Source organism: Miniopterus schreibersii (assembly GCF_964146895.1).
Source record: "Miniopterus schreibersii genome assembly, chromosome: 6".
NCBI classification, from domain to species: Eukaryota; Metazoa; Chordata; class Mammalia; order Chiroptera; family Miniopteridae; genus Miniopterus; species Miniopterus schreibersii.
In genome coordinates this window covers 7840164-7856041 of record NC_138107.1, presented here as the reverse complement: position 1 = coordinate 7856041, position 15878 = coordinate 7840164, and the positions used below count along the sequence as shown (strand labels likewise).

At 44.2% G+C, this 15878-nt stretch overlaps 1 protein-coding gene across 2 annotated transcripts in view; it reads right to left on the bottom strand.

Annotated features, from left to right (window-relative positions):
• MAPK14 (mitogen-activated protein kinase 14) overlaps positions 1-15878 on the bottom strand; it is a 68444-nt gene that overhangs the window by 19290 nt on the left and 33276 nt on the right. For both annotated transcript variants that reach the window (XM_081141083.1, XM_081141084.1), the window contains exons 4-8: positions 10803-10914; positions 9952-9981; positions 9565-9612; positions 8219-8333; positions 7587-7658 (exon numbers count right to left, since the gene is read on the bottom strand). In XM_081141083.1, the coding sequence (XP_080997209.1) occupies positions 7587-7658; positions 8219-8333; positions 9565-9612; positions 9952-9981; positions 10803-10914 (377 nt within the window). The remainder of the gene's footprint in view (positions 1-7586; positions 7659-8218; positions 8334-9564; positions 9613-9951; positions 9982-10802; positions 10915-15878) is intronic.

Here is a 15878-nt window from a genome sequence, read left to right as displayed (position 1 = left end):
GCCATCCTTCTTAATAGGTTTAACCCTTTCCCCCCCTAGACTGGTGTTACCTTTGCTGTTAGTTAAAAATGTTTTAATTATAATGATCACAATGTCATCATTTAAGTCATAAATCTTCTGAAACTTCCTAAAACCATGACTTTGGCCTATGATTGCTCTTTAGACTAGGTCCTTTGTAACAAAAGTGAAAGGAAGCTAGAAGGAACAGGTGAGGGAAAAAACCTAAGGGTAATGGGACAACTAGAGGAAAAGTAAGGGGGGTGTTCGAGTCCCTTCTAAGCGCTCTAGGCATTTTCTTAAAAACCTCCACAGGTCAAAGAGTTGAAGATGAATAAAAGGAGCCGTTGCAGGGCCCACCTGCCACTACTACTGCTTGTGAGCAGCAGTTTTCAATTAAAAAAAAAAAAAAATCCACATGAAGGGTGGAAATCCTCCTGGTGACAGAAAGGAAGGGCCAGGATGAGCCTCAGCCTACTTGCTTCTCTTCTTGGTGATCAAAACAGTCATTCTCGCTGCTGCACAAAGAAAATTCCTTAACTACTCCAGGTCTGTGAGCAAACCTGAGAATTCCAGCTTTTTCTGAAAAAAGTATTTGTTTTAAATTAGAGAAGGAAAGGCAACCAACCATCTAATAAAATACTTTCTCTTCAACGTTTATTAGGACACTTGGCTTTTAGTGTCTAAAATGCAACTGCTTTTTAAAAATGAGAGAGGATATTTGAAACCAGCGCCTGGAAGTGAGGGGCAGATGTGACAGAAGGGGTACATCAGAGGTTTTAGCTTCACTGGCAATGTTTTATCTCATAATCTGGGTCAGATGAACATAGGGGTTCATTTATTATTCTTTGTCTTTTAAAAAATTTTATATATATATTTATTGATTTCAGAGAGAGGAAGGGAGGAGAGAGAGAGAGAAACATGAGAGAGAGTCACTGCTCGGCTGCCTCCTGCACGGCCCCTGCTGGGATGGAGCCCACAACCCGGGCCTGTGCCCTGCCCGGGATGGAACCGTGACCGCCTGGATCACAGGGCGACGCTCAGCCACTGAGCCACGCCGACTGGGCTTCTCTGTCTTTTTTATGTCTGAAGAATTTCATAAAATGTTTGGAAAAAAAGACGAAATGAACAGAGTAGAATGAAGGAGTACACTTAATCCGCCAGGGACATTCACAGGGAGCAGGGCAGCCGGCTGACGGCAAGCGGAGCGTAACTCAGCAGCCCCATTACCCCAGCACCGCTTCTATGAAAATACAAGAAGGAGAAAAAAGTTTTACACGTGGAGGAAATTCACTTGATCACCTAGGAAACAAAAGCAACAGTAAGCCAGGGCTGTGCCCGCGGGAGGGAACACAGTATGTGATGTGCAGCGGATGCGAAACTCACTTTCTCTCCTCCGCAGGCTGCGGGCTTAGATGTGAGCGATGCCACTTTCCCACCGGCTCGCTCGTTCACACTGACGGTGTTCACAGTGAGGCGGCGCAACCTGAAGGGACAACCTGGATCCCCTCTCTCCTAGAGTGTAAAGGTCTGTCAGCTGTGTCCACGGATGTGCCCAGTCCACTAGACTCAAAAGGACGGGCTTCATTCTTTAAAAAGATTACGATTCTATTTTGAGTTAGTTGGAAGGATTCTGCAAAGTCACAAATGAGAATAATTTCTGACCTAACAATATATAATTAGCTTTAAGACAAAAATTAATATTTCTTATATCTTTAGGGCAACTCCAGGGATTATTAACCGGTACAAAGGGCTCGCTCAAGAAAAAGGCTAATCACAAAAAAACAAAAAGGTAAAACGGAAAGACTTGCAAAAATCTGAAACTGCGTAGTTCAATACAGTACCAGGAATATCATGTGATTAAATTTAAATGTAATCTAAATAAAGTCTAATGAAATTAAAAATTCAGATCAGATAAAAACACTCATAAAACTATAAATAGCCCTGGCGGTGTGGCTCAGTTGGTTAGAGCATCGTCCCCATGCACCAAAAGGTCGTTGGTTCGATTCTCAGTCAGGGCACGTGCCTTGGCTCTGGGCTCAATCCCTGGTGGGAGGGCGAGTATGGGAGGCAATGGTCAATGTTTCTCTCTCACATCGATGTTTCCCTCTCTCTCTCCCCCCCCCTTATCCCCCCCTTTCTAAAACCAGTAAAACATCTCCTTGTGTGAGCATTAAGAAAACAAAACTATGAATAGAAGGGCGTTTCCCTGATATGATGAAAAGCACTCATGAAAAATGCACAGCTAACAGCGTGCTCGGTGGCGAAAGGCTAAAAGCTTTCCCTCTAAGATAAGAGGACAAGGATCCCTACTTTCACTGCTGCCATTCAACACTCTATCTGGAAGTTCTGCCCAGAGCAATTAGATAAGAGGGGGGAAAGCATCTGGATTGGAGTAAAACTGTCTCTGCACAGATGACTTGATCCTATACATAGAAGATACCAAAGCATCCACAAGAAAGCTACTAGAACCAATGAACTAGAGCCAACAAGCTACTAGAACCAATGCACTAGAGCCAACAAGCTACTAGAACCAATGCACTAGAGCCAACAAGCTACTAGAGCTAATAAACAAATTGAGCAAAGTTGCAGGGGACAAAAGCAACAAACAAAAACAAGCTGTGTTTCTACACACCAACAATGAACAAAGCAAAAAGGAAATAGAGAGAACATTCCACGAACAACAGCATCGAAAAGAATAACAGACCTAAGAATAAATTTAACCAAGGAGGCGAAAGACTTGTCCAAGGAAAATGACAAAACATCACTGAAAGAAATTAAAGAAGACCCCCCAAAAATGGAAAGACATCCACCTGTTCCTGGGTAAGAAACATTTTAATGTTGTTAAAATGCAATCTAAAAATTTGATTCAATCTCTATAAAAACTCCAACAGCTTTTTTTGCAGAAATGGAAAAGCACATCGTCGAATTCATACAGAATTACAAGGAAGCCCAGAGAGAGAAAAAGAAATCTGAAGAATGATAAGATCGAATGACTTGCACTTCCTGATTTCAAAACTTACCATAAAACTACCGTAAGCAGCGCAGTGTGGCACAGCTGTAAGGACAGATATAGAGACCAATGGCACAGAACTGGAACTGACAGGAGTGCCAAGTCCGTTCAACGCGGAAAGGACAGGCTCTTCAACAGTGGTACTGGGAACCATGGACTCTCCACACACAGAAGATAAAACCTGATCCCTAACCTCATGTCATGTATCAAATTAATTCAAAATGGATCAAAGACTTCAGTGTAACAGATAAACCCATAAAACTCTTAGTAGAAAACAGGAGATCTTCATGGCCTTAACTTTGGTAATACGTTCTGAGATGATACTAAAAGCATGAACAACAAAAGAAAAAATAGATAAATTAGAACTTCATCAAAATGAAAACTTCTGTGCATCAAAGGACAGTATCAAGAAAGTGAAAAGCCCTGGCCGGGTGGCTCCGTTGGTTGGCGTGTTGTCCCATACACCAAAAGGGTGTGGGTTCGATTCCCGGTCAAGGCACACACCCACACGGTGAGTTCGACTCCCAGTCGGGCATGTATGGAAGGCAACGAACGAGTCGATGTTTCTCTCTCGCATCGATGTCTCTCACCCCCCACCTCTCTAAAAGCCAATAGATTCTCGGGTGAAGATTAAAATAAATAAATAAATAGTTCACAGAATAGAAAAAAATATCTGCAAATCATATATCTAACAAAGGTATAACAGCCAGAATGTATAAGGAACACCTAAAATTCAACAACAAAAAGATGACCCAATTAAAAGATGGGTAAAGGACTTGATGTATATTTCCGGAAAAAGATATATATACAAATGGCCAGTAAACACAGGAGAAAATGCTCAACATTATTAGTCGTTAGGGAAATGTAAATCAAAACCACACAGAGATACCACCACTTCACACCACTGGGGCGACTAATAGGAAGGAAGGGGGGAGAGAGAAGGGAAAGGAAAAAGGGGAAAAAGGCAAGTATTGGTGAAGATAGGATGTGGAGAAATGGTTCGCACATCACAGGTGAGCATGTAAAACGGGGAAGCTGCTGCGGAAAACAGTTTGGCAGCTCCTAAAAACGCTAAACACAAACTGCTGTGCGACTCGACAATTCCATTCCTAGGTATGCACCCAATAGGATTAAAAGCGGGGACTCACACAAATACCTGCACACCAGTGTTCACGGCAGTGCTATCCGCAGCAGTCAAAGGGGGGAAAGCGACCTGTGTCTACGAACAGACGAATCGATTAACAAAATGTGATGCATACATATAATGGGATGGGACTCAGCCATAAAAAGGAACGAACGTCTGATACAGGCCACAACCTGGATGAGCCCTGAAAACGTGCTTAGTGAAATAATCCAGACACAGAAGGACAAATCCAGTGTGATTCCACCTCCATGAAATATCTAGAATACGCAAATTCAGAGAAATGAAAAGTAGAAGAGAGGTAACCAGAGGCTGTGGGAGGGGAGGGTGAGTACAGAGTTTCTGTTCGGGGTGACGAAACGTTCTGCAAATAGATAGTGGTGAGAGTTGCACAACTTTGTGAATATAATTAATACCACTGCACTGGATACTTAAAGATGGTTGCAACGATAAACTGTATGTTATGCTTATTTTTACCGTAAGAAAGTTAAAATGGTAAATGTTATGTTAATACATTCTATCACAAACATATTTCTAATTCGGTTCCTCGGCCACGCTAGCCACGCTTTAACTGCTCACTAGCCACACGGGGCCGGTGGCTGGCCACCAACCACCACAGTGGACAGCGCAGGCACAAAACATCTGCAACACCGCAGGAAGTTCTGTTAAACACAGCTGTTATCTAGAAGCTGAAACCACGCGTCCCAAATGCCAGATGATGAGTAAGCGAGGGAAGCGGAGAAAACTGTGCACTCAAGGAAAGCGCGTGCTCTAGCGGTTCCCGCAGCGATCAGCTGCACTGAAAAGCCGCGACAGGCAGTCGCAGGGTGCCTCCCCGGCAAAGGAAGGAGTGCGTGGGGCCAGCTCCTCCTCCAGAGGCTGTAAGAGGAGCAGGAGTCCTAGACATTAGGGGACCCGACAGCAAACAGAACACCGGAAAGAAACTGCGACCTGAGTCACAGGTGATAGGTTTGGCTCTATGCTCTGTGGGTCTTGGTTTCCTCATCGATAAAAACAGGGGGCTCAACTAGATGTTTCCTAACATCTTTCTGTACCCCCAAATGGACAATTCTAGGTTCTTAACTTTCTGATCTTACTGGTATTTAAAAATATATATATGTAGGAAGACTGCCTGAAAGGATCAGCCAGCTGCACACAAGAACCAAGAGGGACTTCGCTGTTCCAAAGCCTGGGCGCCGGCCCACACCCACGAAGTCGAGTCCCTGCGGTGGTGCCCAGGCACCTGGGGGTTTTAAAAGCTGCCAAAAGCATTCTGATGCACAATGAGAGGTAAGAACTACTGCGCTAGAATATAAGCGACTAAACACTTCAGGTGAGAAAAAATAACAGAAAACACTCTCCTCTCCCCTTGCCAGGCAACCAAAGCCACATCCACAGAGAGGCAATGACAAGAAGAGGGTGATGTATGTTACAAATATAAATCCTTTGAATTTGATCTGCCTCAAAAAGAGCCAAGTCGAAAACAGGGTATTACTAAAATAAGAATTGTGAAATACATTCACATGTGTTAAAATAGGAATCGCCTAGTAAAATGTTTAAGTGCTAGGTTTTCTACCTAAAGCTCGCGGAAGGAAAGGAAGTTTGCACAGAGGGGGAGACGTCTCACGGCTGCAGGTTGGCATTCTAAAGGGTCGGGCCACCGGGGCGTGGGCAGCTGTCTCCGAGGTGGGCCCAGGGGACAACTGCTCAGAAACCTTTCTGCCAGCAGCCTGCCAAGCGACCCATCCTTTGCTACCTCTGTCGCAAACTTAAATAAAGCAAAAAGCCATGCTTTAGTGATTCATAGACAACAGAGTGCAAAGCTGGAGAAACTGCTTCCCAAAGATCATTCTTGAAGAAGATGACTAACATTTCCTGGAAGGCTCGGCGCTAAGCAGTTTCCAGATATTATCTCACTGAATGCTCGCACCACCACATGAGGTATGTACCATTATCAGCATTTCATAGTTCAGGAAACCGAGAGACAGAGATCAGGAAACTTGCTCAAAGTCGCGCAGCTGGGAGTAGAAGAGCTGCCAGCTCTAGGTCTGATCCCAGGGCAGTGCCCCCCATCTTCCTGCCCCCGTGTCTCCGGCTGACTGCGGGCAGATGGGAGGGGAGAGGCGAACAGGGGACAGCGCCAGAGCAGCGTGCTCGGAGGGCGACTATAGCTGGGGACGCCGAGGAAAGGGAGTCCCTGTGTACCTGAGGAAAGGGAGAGACACAGCGCTCCCCAATCCCCCCAGCCTGGGCTGTAACGTACACACCAAATTTCTAAGGAACAGATACGAGGTGAGTGAAGCGAAAGACACAGGAGACACAGGAGGCAGGAAGGAGGCTTCCGCTCTGGAGACGGGGAGGGAGCAGCAAGGTGAGCTAAATGTGGGCGGACTGCGCTCTCGGACCGTGAGGCTCAGGAAAACAGAACAGCTCCCCGAGGGAGGGGCTGTTTCAGTTCACTGGGAAAGTGCGTTTCCTCTGGAAGACAGTCAGGACGTGTGACAGATAACATGAACGTCAGGCGCCACAGAAGCACAGTCCACCCTCCAGCAAGTACACGGCACTCCGGCCTCCAGACCAGAGTTCGCGTAGGCGAGGGGCCCGAACTGCTCTAGGCCTCCAAGCTTGACGGGGGCGGGACCGCAGCCCCTCCGAAGGCCGCCTAACCCACTGAAGGCCGGTCCAACGGCTTTTACCAACATCCTCAAACCTAATTCTAGAAATATTATTTCAACATTCTTCCTCACCTAAACATCGTCACCCAGGGGAACCGACGGGAGTTCCAACACAGCACATTTTGACGATATTATCACTAAACTGAGAAATAGGAATGCAGCAGATAGGAAAGGGCTGAAATACAGGAGCCAAGATAAACCACAAACTAGACACTAACTCGGGAAGTAAATTAACGCTTGGCTACAATCTGGGATAAAAATTAAGCTGTGTTAAGAGAGGAAAAAAAAGTGGGGGAGGGAACAAGACAGGGTGGCCTGATCACTTCTTGCTTTTATTACTTGCTGTTAAACAAACATAACAGGCAGGTACATCATTACAGAGACCAAATACAGCCCTTTTAATATGCACACCAAACATAAAAAGAGATGCCACGATTTATAAATTGTGCCGTTTAAGTGTCTGTACAAGCAGACTAACCCAGTCTTCTCGTGAATACGCTCAGGTCGCAGGATATTAACGTAATGTGAAAGCTTTAAAGGGTCTTCCAGCTGATGGGGAGTGTTTCCAGCTCACGAAAGGAAACCGGAGCGCCCTTCTTGCCAAGGCGAGGCACTCGGCAAGAGGGCAGATCTCCTGGTGCATATCTGCCCTATAGAGGCAAGTAACTGCGCACCTTCCCTAGAGACAGGCAAGAGTAATAGACTTCCACAGACACTGGCATACAGTTAGAAAACAAGACTCCAAACTTTCAAAGGATACGGTCTGTACCAGGAAACAATGTTCTTCCAGTCAGCAGCTCGGCCATTATGCATCCCACCGACCAAATATCAACTGGCAAAGTTAAAGAGAAGTAAAAGTGCACACGGTTATCAGACTTGGCCACCAAGGACACTATAGCGGGGGGCGAAACACTCAGAGTAGTACTTAAGACATCTGAGGTTGCACAATCATACTCTTTCCAGAAATAAGGAAGCTTATTAAGACCTTCACCCCACTAAAGGGCTTCATAGGGAGGACAAGTCCAGACACAATTACGACAAGAGAAATAATAAGCTGTGCGCAAAGGGGCAAGTTTCTTCTTGGTAGAAATGGTGGATTCTCCCAACTAATACTGAGAGGTTAAGATTATGGACCGTTGTCTTCAGGTAGAAATACTCAGAGAGTAAGTTGAAAACCTAAATAAATAAAAACCCAATTGCTAGATCAGAAAATTTGGAAGCTGTGTATTTAAACTTCACTCTCTGAGCAACTGAAATATTTTCTGCTTGTGGACTTGAAAAGGATCACCGAGGAAGGAAAAGATGTTTCCTCCTACTCCCATCTCTGCTTCTGAGAATCCAAATACACCCAAGGTGGCATTAGCAGGCCCCAAATAACAATGTAAGCCATACCTGTCTGGTTGTAATGCATCCAGTTCAGCATGATCTCGGGAGCCCTGTACCACCTGGTGGCCACATAGCCTGTCATCTCATCGTCTGTGTGCCGAGCCAGTCCGAAATCCAAGATCTAAGGGAGAGGAGAGACATCAGGTGCTAAAGCAGGATGGGGAAAATCCTAGTGCCTCGGAGAAAGCGAGAACACGGCACTTTCACAAACACATTTCCTGGCCTAGGCCCAGAATGCATGGCAAACACAGCACGTGCTTTGAAAAATGAAATTACAAAAAGCAAAACAAGACTGGCACTCCCAGTATTTACCCGAGAGCAATGAAAGGGAACGTCCACACAGAGATTGCACGTGAGTGCTCACAGCAGCTCTACCCAGCCTCAAACCTGGACTGACGCAAATGTCTGTCCACCAACAGATGGAGGGACAAACTGTGGCATGTTCACAAACTGGATACCACTCAGCAATGAAAAAGGAATGAGCTACGCACTACAGATGAATCTCAAAAATATACTAAGCAAAAGTCACACGCAAATACTGCGTGATTCCATTTGTACGAAACTCCAGAAAAGATAAACCTACTCTATAGGGTCAGAAAGCAGATCTGTCGTCGTCTGCAGCCAGGATGAGGGGTGGAGGGGTGGGACCGGCTAGGAAGGGGCGCAGGGAACTCTCTGAGCTGACGCAAATGTTCATTATAGCTGAGTTGGTGGTTACATGGGTATATAAACTTGTCAAATGTGGGCTTAAATTGATGCACTTTAGTAACGTTTCAAAAACATTGAGTAAAAAATGTAAATTATGTTTCAAAAACACTGTAAATTACGTTTCAAAAATAGTGAGTAAAAAATGAAATGAAACCTGAAACTAATACAATATTGTATGTCAACTGTAATTGAAAAAATTTTTTTGAATTATTAAAAAAAGAAATGAAATAAAAAAAAATCCAGAGCTGTTTGTTCTTCATAGACAATTTACTGATCTCTTATTTGAATTATTTTGAATGAATAGGTTTTTACAATTTTTTCTATTTAATCTAATAATTCTCTCTTCAGGATTGCTTACTTGACATTCAGACTATAATGTTCCTTTATTATAACAATATACTAAATTTCAGATTTAACTTTTAGAATGAAAACAAGATATCGGATGCTTCCTTTAACGTCACTTAAAACTAAAGCTTACTTAAGTCTACGGTTTAAATTTCAAAGTCTGATACTCCCGAGGACAATATGACCTTCCAGATAAAAAGTCACGGCTTATACATCCATCCCCTACATAAATCTGCCTGGTTAATCAAACATGTAATTATGAGGTGAAACAAATACTTCCCACCATCTCTTCCCCTTACCTTCAGCTCACAGTCTTCATTCACGGCTAGATTGCTAGGTTTCAGGTCCTAGGAAGCAAGGGCAGAGAGGACAGGAGCAGCTTTATGGCGCAGGGTGAATTCCCTCCTTAGATCCAAACATAATATTAAGACTTCGCCCAGCCATAAGCAGACAATCCCCATTCTGTCGTCACTATCTAGTCCTAATTAGCCTTAAATAGGTAAAAACTATACATCTTTTCTCTTTAATCATTTTAAACCTAGAGTAAAGTTGCAATTAATCAATATTTCAATGGCTAAAATAAGCTTAGAGTCTTGGCTAAATGACAGTCTCCCCCCCCCCCCCCCGCCGGCAACCACACACACCCCAGTTCCCCAAAATAATTTAATAAAAAACACAAGACATACCCTGTGAATTATGTCGGCTGAATGTATATACTGTGAAATAGAAAAAAGTCGGTTAAATGAAAAGTCTTTGCCAACCTCCTGCGGCCACATTACATGACCGAATCGAGGTGCGTTTTCGTGAATCAGTAAGTACTGCCAGTGTCAACGACGGGATTAGAACCCAGAACAGGTGATTCTTAGTAGCCTACACATTCATCATAACTGTGATTTCCATACCATCACCTCTGCTCAGAGCTGAAGTACGAGTGAGCGAGCTTTCAGTCTATTTTCTAGTTAGTTCTCTGGAGCTCCATAAGGATTCAAAGTGGCTAACTAGCAAAAGCGGTTTAATTTTTTTTTTTTTTTTTAACTTTTTAAATTTATCTTTATTGTTGGGAGTATTACAGGTATCCCATTTGCAAAAGTGGTTTAATTTTAAAGAGTTTATCCGCCCCTCCCACAAATAAAGGAGCCTCCTTGAGGATGTTTATAAAGTTTCAACATGACTCTGACCAGATATTAGATTATACCAGGAAATTATTGTTACTGCTGAGGTGTCGTCGTGGAGCACTCTGCTCCGACACGCATCCTGACGGACCTGTGGGCGGACCGGGATGACGCCTCGACTTGCCTTCCCGCAACCCCAGGTGGGGAGCACGAGAGAAACGAGACTGGCCACGTGCTGGTCACTGCGGTCAGTGAGTAAACACAGGGGTTCGCTAACTATGATAGTACTAGTGATTTGGGGAGTGTTAGAAATTTTCCATAAGGAAAGTTTTTTGCCTTTTATTCCCCCCTTAAGCCCTAAACAGAAGAGAGAGAAGGAGAGAGAGAATTTCATGTGTCAAAATTATCACGAATACTGTGTGTACCTTGAGACCTCGGAGAATCTGGTAGATAAGGAACTGAACATGGTCATCCGTCAGCTTCTGGCATTTCACAATGTTGTTCAGATCTGCCCCCATGAGATGGGTCACCAGATACCTAGAAATTAACGGAGAGTTGACCAATAATCCAGAGATCGGAGGGAAGTTCTTATCTTATCTTTGCAAGGAAAGGCCGCCCAGTAAGTACCACAGTGACAGCTAAAGGCTTCGTGACGTCTCACGGGGGCTCCTTTTCAACGCCACTCTTCTACATTTATCTCCTGTCGTCCCTTTTTCTAAAAACTTTATACTCGTTCCCACCTGACGTATCTTTTCCTAGGTTCTCCAAAGAAAGAGGAAAGGACAAGCATGGGTATGAGAATGACACGTGTTGGGATCACTTTGATTTAAAAATGTTCTCCTTGTAGGGGAAACATACAATATAACTAAACGCATGGCCGTAACAAAGTATCTCCTGTCTTAAATGCACCATTGCCTCACTTTCACCTCATTATAAACCCTCCCAGTTGCAGGTTCTAAAATAGGGGTATCTTGCCCAGCCGGGTGTGGCTCGGCGGTTGAGCGTCGACCTAGGATCCAGGCGATCGGGGTTCGATTCCCGGTCAGGGCACATGCCTGGGTTGCGGGCTCGATCAATGACTCTCTCATCATTGATGTTTCTATCTCTCTCTCCCTCTCCTTTCCTCTCTCTGAAATCAATAAAGATATATTTAAAAAATAAATAAATAAATAAATAAATAAATAAATAAATAAATAAATAAATAAATAAAATTGGGGTATCTTTAAATTTTCAAATTACAACTCCTCTTTTTTTGAGACGTGTCGGGTAAAGGACCCTGCTCCCCGAGGATATTCCCGCATTCACTTTAAAGGGAGGCGGGAGGCACTTCATCAGGGAGGAGGGAGGCCCTCCAGGGGCTCTGCCCAGGGCGGGGAGCGATTAATCCCGTTCCACACAGTAACTCAGGATGACGCGGTCGAGTCCAACAGGTTGGCCACAGCCCCTCCAGCGCAGTGCCTCACCCTCTCGTCACCGCGCCACACGGGGATGTGAGCACGAAAACCACATCGGCACGGAAGAGGCTGAATTTTTAAAAATTAGGTTAGGGTTTTTTTTCTGTTATTGTTTTTTTTTTCCATTGCTTTTCAGAAAGAGTGGAGGGAGACAGAGGAAGAGAGGACACTGGAGACCCACTGCTGGGTGCCTCCGAAGTGGGCCCCGCAGGGCCGGGGATCGAGCCTGCAGCCGAGGCACGTGCCCCTGGCTCGAATCGAACCTGAGGCCCTTCAGTCCTCGGGCCGACGCTCTAACCACTGAGCCAAACCGGCCAGGGCAGGTTAGGTTTTATCTACTGTGTAAGAATCGTTTTCCATTCCTGACACTGAATAATAATGTAGACTAGTTCCGCTTTAAAGAACGTTAATTTCATTTCGTTTGTTTCTTTTTAAAAAATAAAATTGGGGGGAAAGAAACCAGGCCAGTAAACTTAAATCTACTATAATGTATTATACGAATAAATATGTGTATGACTTCTCTTTATATATACACCACTATATTTATTAATTTCTTTCCTCAAAGAGGAATGAATATTTTTTTTTTTGCTGTTTCCTAATTTCCCTGTTGAGCTGCTATGGTCTGTTCCCAATTCTACTAAGATCAAAAGGAGTTATCCTAGACGTGACCTTAAGGTAAGATTTTTAGCATTTCATATTTTTAAAACTTGCATGTTTACACTGCCTTGAGGAGAGGATGGACTCCAAATGTAATATGAACTGGACTTTCTGAAATGTCCTCATAAAGGTAGTTCTTATTTAAGAGCCGTTCCAAGCTCAGCACAGTATCACCAAAGGCAGGTCGCGTTTGCTCTGCGCCAGGCACTGTTTATTATGCCCACGTCTCCTGCACCCTTCCGACAACTCTGTGAGCTAAGTCCCGTTAGTATTCCCATTTCATTGATGAGGAAACCGAGGCAGAACAAGAACACACAACTCGCTCAAGGTTAAAAGAATGGTAATGTCAGGGGTTGCATCCAAAACTGTCTGATCCCAGAGACCATGATCTTAATTAAATTACAGCACACACTGCCTCCAAATTCTTCCAGCTGATGTAAAATTTAAGCTGAGAGAGTGATCTTAAAAATATATATATTTGATAGCCCTGGTCGGTGTGCCCAGCGGTTAGAGCGTTGGCCTGCGCACTGAAGGGTCGTGGGCCCAATTCCCAGTCAAGGGCATGTACCTGGGTTGCAGGTCTGATCCCCAGCCCAGGTCGGGGGGTGTGGGAAGCACCCCATCGATGTTTCTCTCCTCTCTCTCTCTCTTCCCTCCCTCCCTCCCTCCGTTCCACTCTCTCTAAAAACCAATGGAAAAAATATCCTCGATGGAGGGTTAACAAAACAGGATGAATATTCCATCCTAGTCAGCCACTGTATTTTTTAATCCCAAATTAACACATAATCTGACAAATATGAGAAAACTGTGAATAACTGGTTAATATTTTGAAGTCAGAACCTCCCCCAGAAAACCTGGGCTGATGGCTGCCATGCCCATAACACCAATTATGACAAACGAGCCCAATTTCTGCCATACAAGGCTACTTTGTAAATAATTATGTCTTCTGGTAGCAAGTAGTATTTTCTCAACCTTTAAAAATAATTTTAAGGAGAAAAGGTAAACAATGGAAACACTGCTTTGGGCGATTCTACCTAGAATCCGTCTCAATTTGTCTTGAAATGAAACCTAAAAATCTTAACCCTCTAACACGTCTGTGCTAGTTCACAAAAGTGTTAAGCACTATTACCGATGCAATCACAGTCATTTCAAGTATAACTATTGGGTTTCAATGGTTATCAGTGACAAGGAATCCTATACAGCCGGCAGACCACTGAGTGCACAGAGAGAGCACGAATACGTTTTTAGTTAGACTATTTCACCACTGTGTGATCCCCCTAAAGCCCTCTCCCCATAAGAGACCACATCCAGTCTATCAGTCAAATTTCCAGGCGGAGGGTGACTCTGTCTGAACACTACGTAAGTATATAAGACCAATCAGTCTACACAGCAATAACTATCCAGCACTGACTGCTGCCAGCCTGCAATTAAACTGAAAAGCATTATTCCTGGCAGAAGTGTTTTGCGGGAACTAACAAATCACCGTGTGCTGTTTCCACGAAGCTCAAAGGCTAATCCATGACAACCGGCTGTCAAATTCCAACTCATCGCATACAGAAAGGTTTCCAAAATAAATCTTTCAACGGCAGACAAAAGCAAGCGTCGTACAAATGTTACTGAACTTTTAAAAGTAGTGAACTAGGGAGTGGGAGGAAAGCGCAGATGAGCCCATTTTAAATAATCAGTTCCAAAGGAGCATAATAGACAGCCACAGTTCCTATATTATTTGTTTCCGGAAGGCGATTTAATTACATTTTTGTAAAGGCATGCCTCCTGTTGTCCGTGTTCATGACATCTCAGATGGATTAATGAAGGTTTGCCCCGAGAACAGTCGAATAGCTATCTAGTTCTCCCGTCTTTAAAAAGGAGTTAAAGGAGTAGGACTTCAGGTGGGAAAGGTGATTTTCATGGGCGGATACAAACTTTGTTTTTCACTTATCTTGTGAAAATGAGCTCCTTTAAACTTAATCAAACAATAAAGAACATAAACCACCATTTCTTAAAGTCACTCATAAGTAAAAGGCAAATGCCTACGGTAAGTGATTTTCAGTACTGTAGACAGCACCCAATTCTAGGGCTTCGTTTATTGGGCACTTTTTGGGTAGCACCCAGCTGTCAAGACTCCTGCCCTACCACCTTTGTTTTCGAAGCATAATACGGTAAGAAAGAGCCTATGTAGAAAAAAATCTCTTTCATATCTACAGATTGGCATCTCTCCTACTGTCCGGCCCTATCTGATAAAGGAATTATGAAAATGAAGAAACATTTCTGTATTTAAAATAATCACAGGGATTGACAACTTGTAACCACAAGCCTTTGAAATACCTACATTCAACGATCCTTGGGACTTACTACAGCCTGTTCTCGACACAGCATGCCCCTCCTTTCATCAAAAGGCAAAAATCCCTTCAATTGCAGAGAAAGCCCTGCAGAATCCAGCACCCTGCCCCCGATGATCACTCTCACTTCATCGTCTACTTCTCTCCCCTGCTCTCGCTCAGCTCCACACTAGCCTTACTCCAGCCACACAGGCCCCCTTGCTGCAATTCCGATACAACATGCAGTCTTCCGCCACAGGACCTTTGCACTGGCCGTTCCTTCTGCCTGAAATGCTCTCCCACCAGACATCCATGAGTCTAATTCTTCTATCCTTCAAATTTCTGCTTCAAAATTTACCACCTCATTTAAAACTGCATCTCTCCCCCTACCCTCGGACTCCTAATTTCCCTTCCCTGCTCTACCTTTTCTTTCTGTCTGCAGGGTTACTGCCTGCTACCATATGACCTCACTTCCTCTCTTATCCGCTCACTGTTTACTGCTATCTCTGTACAGTGTTCAAGGTGGACAGGGTTCTTTTCTGTTCCCGGGAGTATCTGAAGTACCTAGAACAGAGCTGGCAGATAGCAGGCGCTCAGTTTAACTACTGAATTGGATTGAATGGCCCAAGCAGACCACATTATTCTAATGTAAGGGGTAAAAGCACCATTCGGCAGCCAGGCAGGCAGCTTAGCCAGCTTATTTCACAACAAATGATTCTCATTTGAAGCAAAGATTACCGAAACGTGCCCTCTACATTACCTGCATCAACCAAACCAGACTCAGTACTCTACCAGACAGTCTACGTGAGAGAATAAAAACAAAAAAGCGAGTCACAAGAATGCACTGGGCATGCTGTGAGAAACCATTTATGCACAAGACAGCGCAAGGTAATCTGCTCGGTCAGTCCCTCCATCGACACCATTCGCCAACTGCATCACTCATGGGCACAGGGGACGCAGCAGCGGAAAGGACAGATACGGAATTTAGATGAGAGGAAGGCCTATGCAAATACATAATCATAAGAGTACATGATTAGAGCTTAAAAAGGGGGGGGACTCAAGGTGCTGGAAA